At 37.2% G+C, this 11,052-nt stretch overlaps 1 protein-coding gene across 1 annotated transcript; it reads left to right on the top strand.

The window, feature by feature from the left end:
* The first annotated feature begins 619 nt into the window (after nt 1-619).
* On the top strand, nt 620-3,401 carry LOC114759585 (pentatricopeptide repeat-containing protein At2g02750). Its single transcript, XM_028948786.1, has one exon. The coding sequence runs from the start codon at nt 755-757 to the stop codon at nt 2,606-2,608; it is 1,854 nt and encodes a 617-aa protein (XP_028804619.1). The 5' UTR covers nt 620-754; the 3' UTR covers nt 2,609-3,401.
* The last annotated feature ends 7,651 nt before the right edge of the window (nt 3,402-11,052 follow it).

Here is an 11,052-nt window from a genome sequence, read left to right on the forward strand (position 1 = left end):
ATTCACAAAGTAAAAAACACAAATTTTCTTATTTATAAGTTACATCATTACATTTTTTTAATATAAATATATTATTTTACTCTTTATTGTATCGATCATTATTTTCTTAGAAAGTATAGATATATTAAGTAGGGAAAAATTAAAAAGTTCCTAAATTTTAAAATAAAATTAAAATTTTTTTGAATTTTATTTTGATTTGCTAAGTGGATTCATACACGGCCTAAATTTGTGTTGGGCCAAGGGGTTCACAAAAATCAATTTAATCACTAACTATATTGAGGCGATTAATCTGTACTTAAGAGGCTGTAATACTGAATACCCTTTCAAGGATGTGGTAGATGGGGCTAGATTTAATATTTATAAAAAATAGCAAGTTAACCTTACTCATGTATACAAAGATAAACTAACTATTACAAATAAGTTAGCTAAGTTGGTTCACAGGATAGATGAGAATTTCTTACTCTTTGATCAACTTCCATTCCTCGATTAGGAGGTGGACGTTGACGAAGGATATGTTTTTAATTTTTGTTTGTATTCGTTTTTGTTGTTAGTTCTAATGAAGTTTTCAGGTTTTATTAAAAAAAATAAAGAATATAGAATAATCAATTAATGAATTATATCTTTTTTCGCCTTAAAATAAGAGATCTCCTCAGTCCTCACAAGTCACAAGCAATGTAAGCTCCCCGGACAGGTCCTTCAGAGGCTATGAGGGATGAAACTGGCAAAGGAGTAATGTCGCCTTCTCTGTCTTTCCATGAGGCGCGATATAGCGAAGCTTGTATCACATGGCTTATACAGAGAAGCTCTTCACCTCTATTCCCAACTCCACTCTGCTTCCCTGTCTCCTCACAGTTTCACCTTCCCTCCTCTCCTCAAAGCATGTTCCAAGCTCAAATCTCCTTCGCTGGGTCAAATCCTGCATGCCCATATCGTCAAATTCGGTTTTCAAGCAGATACTTATGCTTCCACTGCTCTTACGGCAATGTACATGAAACTCCATCGTCTCCTTGATGCCCTCATGGTGTTCGACGATATGCCTCAGCGAAATATGGCTTCTTTGAATGCGGCGGTTTCTGGTTTTTCGCAAAATGGGTATCATGAAGAAGCTCTCAGGGTATTCAAGATAATCGGATTTAGCAATTTAAGACCCAATTCTGTTACTCTAGCCAGTTTATTGTCTGCCAGTGATGGGGTCAGGAATGGCGAGATGGTACATTGCTGGGCGGTGAAATTGGGGGTTGAATCAGATACTTACGTTGCCACCTCGCTTATTTCTATGTATTCGAATCATGAAGAGTTGAATTCTGCGAGTAGAGTATATGGAGGATTGGTAAACAAGAATGTTGTGAGCTACAATGCTTTTATCACAGGGTTACTGCAGAAAGGGGTTCCTCGTTTGGCAGTGGACGTGTTTAAGGATATGATGGTATGTTCTGATGATAAGCCCAATTCTGTCACGTTGCTTTCTGTCCTTTCTGCTTGTGCCAGTCTCTTGGATGTTCATCTTGGCAGCCAAGTTCATGGATTCATTACCAAAGTTGTAACAGGGATTGAGGTTAGGGTAGTCACTGCACTTGTGGACATGTATTCCAAGTGTGGTTGTTGGCACTCAGCTTTTGATGTCTTCAACAATCTTGAAGGGAACAGGAATTTAGTAACATGGAATACGATGATTTCTGGAATGATGTTAAACGCACAATTTGAGAAAGCTCTTGAACTGTTTCAACTGCTTGAACTCGAAGGATTGCATCCTGATTCAGCAACTTGGAACTCCATGATCAGTGGGTTTGCACAACAAGGGAAGAGCACAGAAGCTCTTTTGTGGTTCCGGAAAATGATGCTAGCCAGCGTGGCTCCAAGTTTGAAAATTCTCACAAGTCTTTTGTCAGCATGTTCAGATTTATCTGCTTTGAGATATGGAAAAGAGATCCATGGACTTGCTCTCAGAATTGATATTAATGAGGATGAATTTTTGGCAACTGCACTTATTGACATGTACATGAAATGTGGGCACTCTTCTTGGGCACGGGGCATTTATGATCAATTTGATATAAAGCCAAGTGACCCTGCATTTTGGAATGCAATGATAAGTGGGTATGGGAGAAATGGAGATAATGAGTCTGCCTTTGAAATCTTCGATGAAATGCAGGAGCGAATGGTTCGACCAAATGCTGGAACGTTTGTTAGTGCTCTATCTGCTTGCAGCCACACTGGAGAGGTTGACAGAGGTGTGCAGATTTTCAGAATGATGAGAAACGATCATGGCTTGGACCCAAAGCCGGAGCACTTTGGTTGTATAGTTGACCTTTTAGGTCGATGTGGCCGGTTGGATGAAGCTCGAGACCTAGTGAAAGAATTAGTGGAGCCATCTTCATCTGTTTATGCTTCTTTGCTTGGAGCATGTAGATCTCACTTAAACTGCAATCTTGGAAAAGAAATGGCTATGAATCTCCTAGATTTGGAACCAGAAAACCCAACTCCACTTGTGATCCTATCTAGCATATATGCCGGGCTGGGAAGATGGAGAGATGTAGAAGTCATAAGAGGGATGATAAAGGATAAAGGACTGGACAAGCTCGGTGGCTTTAGCATGATAGAAGTCAGATGAGAGTTCCTTATACAGAAAATCTCGGGCAAAAATATTCTCCGTTGCACTAACCTAGCTGTTGCAACTTGGAGTTCTCAATCTATCCAAACTGTCACAGAAGTCACTGTTCCAAATCACTTTGATCCAAAGGGATTGGAAAAATTGTAAGGGGGTTGAGTAATGAAACAAGAGATTTCATGTCTGTGTGAAGTTACCTGCGCATGCTTCAGTTTCTCCATTTACTACATAAACCCAGGAAACAGGGAGATGCAACAGTTATGAACACATCTTGCAGAGCTTAGTCAGGTTTGCATGTCATTTGGAAGTAACTTCTCCTGTCTACCAGATTACTAATCTGATTGCGTTCATAGAACCCATCTCAGTAAGGTTCCTGAGACACAATGCATAATGAGAAAGGGCAGCTAAAGCAGGCTACTCAAGTGGAGTCACTGGTCACATGCAAGGATCAAGGCTGAGTTGTATGCAGTTATGCACTGTTTCAGAAAGAACACAATTTGTTTACCCTTCGACCTTCATCTCCGTGAAAGCTTTGAGAATTAATTTATTGCTCTGGATTCAAATAATTTGACCACAAAGGAACAAAAATTTTTTTTTTGGGTGATACAAAAATTTTGTATTTTTTCAAACTGAGTTGAGCTGAAAGTAGACTATGATCAGTGCCGTATGAGAAGACATAAATACTCTGACACCAAGGAAACTGTCTATCCGGTTTGAACTAGTTCCTGCTTCTGGGTGTCCATTATATTTGTCTGCTTAAATTGCAATTAATATCTTAGGTTACGCCTTTTAGCTATGCAGATCTTCTTTGACTCATATTTAGTTCATTAAATATAAGTGGTGAAATGATTTGAAATTGATAATCTCCTCTATCATATCATCCAATCTTTAACATTTTAATAGTCTTATTTCCCCCATACTCAACTTGAAATGCATCAGAGTACCATGCTGAACAACCACACGCAATTTTTTTCTTATTTTTCATGAATTAAAGATAAACCATATTCTATTTTGGTTCAGTCACGTCACAAATCTCATTCACACCAACTTGATAATTATTAAAAAAGGGGTTCTTCATGGGGGAAGGTTTTGCCATTTTCAAAAGCTGTCCATCTGGGGAAATTTTCTGATCTGTAATTTTTTTTTTCTTGAGAGATATTTATATAACACCAAACCAGGTTACTACTAATCAAGTGAAATATTGTTTGATGTGAAGTTTGAGTTAGAAGTGATTCTAATAGCTGCTGATGCAATTATATAAGCCTGCTTATCCTTTTGATGCTTATACTGAAAAAGAATACAAAACAAAACTTTTCCCGTTGCATTCTCAATAGTTTTTCCAATCTTTTAATCAAACCTTGCGTAAGATGAATAACATAAAAATAGCTGTATTTGGTATCTTAACCATTATCCACTGTTATATTACCTTTGAGATTATTTATACCATAAGTATAATATTTTAGATATTAAGTCACTCTCATTGAAATCTAAATAATTGAGTAACGAGATAAAATCTAAACCGTCAGTCTCATGTCACCACTTAACCATGCAAAGCATGACAGAAAAACAAAACAAGAAAAAAGGGGGGGGGGGAGATTGTAACTGCAGAAGTAATTCCAAAGTAATATTCAAAGATCGATCTCGAGAAGTCCTTACAACTAAGAAACAGTCATCTAAACCTTGTACAATCTGTAATGTCATCTTATGACTAATGTTGAGCAACAGAAGTCCAAGTCGTTCATCACGCTTTCTAAACGACCATAATTGCATCATATCACCCTCCTTCAATTTATTTTTTTCAATAACATGTTTCCAATAGTAAGTTAGAGCGAGGGTAGGAACAGAGCGATTTCGCTGCCTTTTCAAAAGCATCTTGAACATTCTGAATTCTTGATCCCACAGCGTCACAGTAAAACCTTCGAGGTCATTTCTCTTTATTGAAGTCTCGTTCACCGCCGCAACCTCCCAAGGTTTCAGAAGACCTCTGGCTTCCTGCGACATTTTGTTTTCTGGAATTGAGAAGCCTTGGGCACTCAAATAACCGTGACGAAGCCTCTTTTGTATCACCATTATGATCTCGTGACCTCCCCAACGTTCTTCGATCTTTTCCCTCATCTTCCGTGGCAGCGTCAATTGATGAATCAAATCCCTCTCCACCGGAGGTCGCCGTTGAAAGAAGAGATAATTATTAAAATCTTGAACGTACCTCATAAATGCATTATTGGCTCTGTTTTCTCCTTGAATCTCCATCTCTCTCTTCTTGTCGATCTCCATTGCTTCGTCCGTTTCCTTTCTCGGCTGCATCTTCGATCTTCTTAATCTCTGTAGGATGCGATCGAACAAGAAGTACGTACTCTTTCGTTTGAGGTATTTCTGCGTGTCTCTGCAAGTTTCTCTTCTTCTCAATGACAGTTATCTCATCAAGAAGCTTACGTGAATTTAGTAGAAGTGTGAGGTCTCTTATATAGACAGAAGCTCTTACGTACCTTCCTCATGATTCAAGATTCTTTTTCAAACCAGTCTTTGAAATGAGTGATTATTTCAGTGTTATGTAGTATGCCGATCAGATTGATTATTTAATACTTTATCTATGAGATTGAAGCTTTTCTATATTATTAAAAAATGGTTATATAATTTTTTTAAAGTTGCGTACTATCTAAAAAGTAGTAATTAACAATGGCAATCATAATATGTACAGTAAAATTAGGCGTGCATTTTAAAGAATGATAATTTTGAAACAATTTTTCACCGATTAAAAATTAAGAAAAATTACACACAGGTCCCACGGAGGAGAATTAATTCAGATAAAATTCTTGGAAATCCCTAAATTCTTCCTAAGTCCCCAGGGACCTGTGTGTAATAAATTGGAATTGTAAAAAGTCTGTTATGCCCTCATTGATTGAAAAAGAAAAAAAAAGAGTGGAATGCCTTCTCCTGGTGCGTTGGATGCTTTGTATGCATGAGAAGAAAAAGCTTAAAAAAGAAGGAACGGAGGTTTATAACAGATGCCATTTTGTCCATTATTCCAGGCAAGCTGTGTTTTTTTTTTCATCTTCTTTGTAGGTGTCATTATTAAGAACATTATCTTCTTCGTCCACAGCCATTGAAAGTGCAATGTTGGTTTGAAAAGTTGATTTACTGTAGGTGTGTGGGTATTAAGGATGAAATGAACTCACTTGAACTATTAAGGGAAGCTCATTTTAATCACATGTGGTCTTAATCATCTTAGGCGTGGTTTTGTTATGTGTGGTTAGGGTTATAAGGTGATGCTCTGTTTTTTGGTGATTGATGCTCTGTTTTTCTAGTAATTGACACTGTGTTGTAGATGAAAATGAGAGGTTTTTATTGTTATAAGCCCTGTGATGCGATTGTTAAATGCCTTGTTAAGGAGTACATCAAAGGTTGTTAATATAACTGTATGACTTGTTACTAACAAGCAATTTAGACAGGTTGATATGAAAGATGACAACTTCAAGTGGGAAGCATTTATTCTGTTATCTCCATATAGGGGGACAATTTATTAATAGTGTAGAAGGTAAAATGCAATATGTTGGAGGTTGTGTGAGAATAAGAATGATAAAGAAAGGCACACCAATCACTAAAAGACCCTCAGGGAGGCCAAAGAAAAGAAGGATTGAATATCAATTTCAAAATAAAAAAACTTTACCGCTGTGGAAGATGCCATAAGCCAGGCCACACTGTAAAGACTTGTCAGAACTCCAATCCAAGTTGAGCTTTGTTAGTGGCTTATTTATATTTCTTTTTGTGAATGCTTGTGACATAATTCTTTTGTAAATATCATAACCCACACCTCAAGTTGTCCATCATTATCCACACATGCAATTTGTGTGCTTTTTTGAATGGGTTGTAAATTTGGTGTAGTTATATTGTATAGATATATCAAGTAGTAGATAACATCTGGCTGTAATTTGATATAATATCATATATGCATTTTGATGTACTTATCAATAGGCTGTAATGGACTTGTTATTAGACGCTGTGGAGGTTGTCATTAGTAGTCTGAATTATGTTACTGATATAAAGTGACAATTTCTCCTACTTGCAATGTTTAATGATTTCTTAACACATGATTGTTGAGTTAAAATTGTAACATGATATCATTTGGTTATAATTTGATGCTATGTTGAGGCTGTGATATCCCACAGCATGAGTTGTCAAGGGCATTGTCGAGATTGTTAACTACTTCTCCTCAGGTTGTCAACAGCCGCCATTAAGGTTGTAAATGAATCTTTGCAATAAAAATCTTCTGTAATCCTATTAGGTTTAGTTACAGTTGTTAATGACTTCAAAATGCCTTACATTATATTGTTAAGGTCATTATATGTGCTGATAATACAATTTTTTTAGAAGCTGTGGTATCCAATAGAGTGAGTTGTCAGGGGCACTGTTGAGGTTGTTAACCACTTCTCCTTAGGTTGTCAACAACTGCCGTTGAGGTTGTAAATGAATATTTGCAATAAAAATGTGCTGTAATCCTGTTGGGTTTACTTAAAGCTGTTAATGACTTCAAAGTGCCTCCCATTATATTGTTAAGTTCATCATATATGCTGATAATATAATTTTTTAAGAAATTGTGGCATCCCATATAGTTAATTGTCAGGGGCACTGCTAAGGTTGTTAAGCACTTCCCCTCAGGTTGTCAATAGACGCTGTTGAGGCTGTAAATGGATCTGGCAGAGAGGACTGTGATATATACTTATCATGTCATCATGGTTAGCATTTATTTATCTACTTTTATTAAGTCTTCATTTCTAGACATGATTCAGGTTTGGAATAAGGAATTTTGTGGTTATCAAAACACATGAATGCCATTACAATAACTTCATAACTAGGAAACGATGCCAATCATATTAACATAACTTAACATTCAGCTATCATTATATGGTCAAATATAAAAAACAAAATCTGAACTTTACTTTCAGCTGTCATTATGCTGTCAAATGAAAAAACAAAATGTGATGTTTACGTTCAGCTGTCATTATGCTGTCAAATGAAAAAACTAAATACAATATATGCTGGTTGTTTATTTATTCCTCTTGCTTTGGGAGTTTTCTCATAGCAAGGACAACACTTGATCACTATGCAGGTTGCTCTTATGAGTTACAACTCACCACAAGCATCCAACCTTCAAATCATGTGACTTCCTTGTCAATTTTGTCGTTTTTGTCAAATAGTGCTAGCTTCACTCTACAAAGAACTTGGTAGAAACAATCTCTCTGCAAAAAGGAAACAAAGAAAAGGAACAACTATGATAGTAGTGAATAACAAGTAATCAGCAGGCATTAACAACTTTGACAGTAGTGAATGACAAGTAATCAACAGGCATTAACAACCTTCACAGTAGTGAATGACAAGTAATCAGCATGCATTAATTGACTGTTTATTAAAACTAATTCTTTTTAGCGTTTTCATCATATCATATGTGTTAAGAAATCATTAACCACTTTAAATAGGAGAAATTGTCACTTTATATCAGTAACATAATTTAGACTGCTAATGACAATCTCCACAGCGTTTGATAACAAGTCCATTACAGCCTATTAACAAGTGCATCAAAATACATATTTGATATTATATCATATTACAACCATATATCATTTACTACTTGATATATATGTACAATGAAACTACACCAAATTTACATTTTATCTATAAGGTCCACAAATGTACACTCATCAAAGTTTACTGTGAATTTGATAACACTTCCATTGCTTTCTTTTCCCATAATTGATGCTACCATTATTCTAAATTCTTTATATGATGTGTCCACACCACCTCTAACATACTGCATTTCACCTTTTACACCATCAATAAATTGTCCCCTATAACATCCTGAGTTTTATCGGGTTTTAATAGCCTCTTTTGGTTGATTTTGAGGATAGATTAGTGATTTAATCTTGATCTTGGTGTTTGGGTTAGATTTGAGATATGTTGGAGGAATAGGTGAACGTACCCCTCTCAGGGTATGTTCGCCACGGCGAAGTGACCGGGAGTTCCAAGTAGGCTTTGTGTTTCGGGCAGGTTTGGCCGCGGCGAAGTTGTTCAGGTGAGCGAGGCTTCCCTTTCGGGAAGGTTTCGCCGCGGCAAAGGTAAGGGCATGCCGCGACGAAGTTTTTCTGGGCGAGCGAGAGTTTCCTCTCGGGAAGCTTTCGCCGCGGCAAAGATTGGAGTTTGCCGCGGCGAAGTCGGGTTTTCATGCGAGTAATCCCTCTCAGGATTAGTTCTCCACGGCGAAGATTGGAGTTCGCCGCGGTGAAAGGTCCCGAATCTATATAGTCGCGGGAGGGGTTCAGTGTGCAAAAATTAGAAAATTTGAAGGAGGAGAGAGGAGCTCTACTAGGGTTTTGAATTTCTGGCTTGGAGGGGGCATTTCTAAGGATCCATTACCTCAAGTAAGTGATTTTAACCTCTAATCTACTTTCTTTCTTGGGATTTCTAAGGATTTTTGGTGGAACCCTAGGATTTTCTAAGTTGTGATGGAATTGAGGTTTTTGACCGATTGTTTTGAGTTTAATGGATTGCTTTGGGTTAGTTTAAGTATTTAATCGGTGTAGTTTTCTTGGATTTAAAGAACTTGGAGTTTTTGAAGCTAGGGTTTATGGAAATGGGAGGTTTGTGATTGAGGTTGATAATGTAGAGGTTGATTCTGAGTTTTGTGATTTGGGTTATGTTAAGGAGGGTTAAATTGGATGTTTAATCGGTTTAGATTTGTTGTTGGAACCTTAATTGTTCAAAATAGATGTTTGGATGTAGAATTCCTATAGTGGGTCCTTGAGGTTATGAATTTTAATTGATGTTTGGAAAGGAATTAAGGTTTTAATGGATTGGTATGACCTTGGAGTGTTGCCTTGATAGTTATACCCTTTGAGTTGGGTAGAGTTTTGATGGGAGATAGGAATTTTGTGTCCCCAAGTATTGTTTTGGCCACATTATTAGTTTGAAAGCTAATATATGATGGTTGTGTGTTTGTGTGCTTGTGTAGACCGGTTGTGAGTCTTGTTGGTGCACGGGGCCACATTGTTGGTTGTTATTCCTTGCTCAGGCGAGAGGTAACCACTTTCCAATCCTTAGTACTTGCTTCTGTGGTATTCTGAGTAGATTTATGTTTTATATTCAAAGTGTATGTTGTATATATAAAAAGGAAAACCGTCTTGTGGGGTTTCGACTGATGATGAATGAATTTTGGAATTGTGAAAGATATGCCACTGAAAGAAGTTAATTGTGAAATGATTATTACTCTTTGATTATGGTTTGAGCATGATGCATTAATTGGGAATTGGTGAGAATTTTGTTTGTTACTATCACGTGGTAAGGCCTCCATTAATGCATGATGGTTGGCTCAGTACGTCCCCCAGAGTGAGGGATAGGCCTTTTTGGGCTCCTTACGTCCCCCATAGTGAGGGATAGGCCGGGTTCGACTTTTAAAAATCCCCCAAAGTGAGGGATATGGTTGATGGGAATTGCATTATTGTACTTGCATGACTTGTAGTGGCTATCAATATATATATATCACTTGTGAACTGCCCCACTTGACACCTCACGAACACCTATTTACTAGTACCTTGAATTGGAATGATTGGTTACTGGGACTTTGTCTCACCCCGTGGTTTACAATGTTTTCAGGTGAAGGTGCTAGGCGTGCGCCTTCGGGAAGAGACGCAGAGGCTTGAGCTTGGTTAGCTTTAAGCCTCTAGCCTTTGTTTATGTATGACCAGTTGTATATTGCCACAGTAGGGTCTTTTGAAATATTTTGATTGTCTGGCTTTATTGTAAACCGGAGGAAGTGTATCTTCTCACTTTTAATTGGCCGGAGGCCCTTTCTATTGTTTGTGGAACTTTGATTTACGTTGTTGGAAACCATTTGGATGGGCTATTTGTGATGTATGTTGTTACCCAGGCCGGAGGCTCGAAAGTCCAGTAGATGTTAATGAATGATTTTAGTTGCATGCAACGGAGTACGGGTTGACCCGAGTTTGAAAGTCAATTTCTAAAAATATGAAATTTTCCTTCTACTATGGTAGCTCATTTTAACAGCTTTCCTTTTCTACCATAATAGTGATTTTGTGATGAGTTATAATGTTATGAGGTTAAGGTTTTTACATCCCCCTATATAGAGGTAACAAAACAAATGCTTCCTACTTGAAGTTGTCATCCTTCATATCAACCTATCACAGTCACTCGTTAATAACAAGTTATACAGTTACATTAACAACTTTCGATGTACCCATTAACAAAACATTTAACCATCAGATTACAGGGGGTTATAATAGTAAAAATATGTCATTTTCATTCTTTTTCATCAGCAACACAACATCAATCACTGAAAAACATAGCATCATTCACCCAAAAATAGAGCACTGCTTGATAACCCTAGCCACACATAACAAAACCACATCTAAGATGATTAAAACCATATATGACTAAAA

This window comes from Neltuma alba, unplaced genomic scaffold, assembly GCF_004799145.2.
Source record: "Neltuma alba isolate B1F8T4 unplaced genomic scaffold, ASM479914v2 tig00010867_pilon, whole genome shotgun sequence".
Classification (NCBI taxonomy): domain Eukaryota; kingdom Viridiplantae; phylum Streptophyta; class Magnoliopsida; order Fabales; family Fabaceae; genus Neltuma; species Neltuma alba.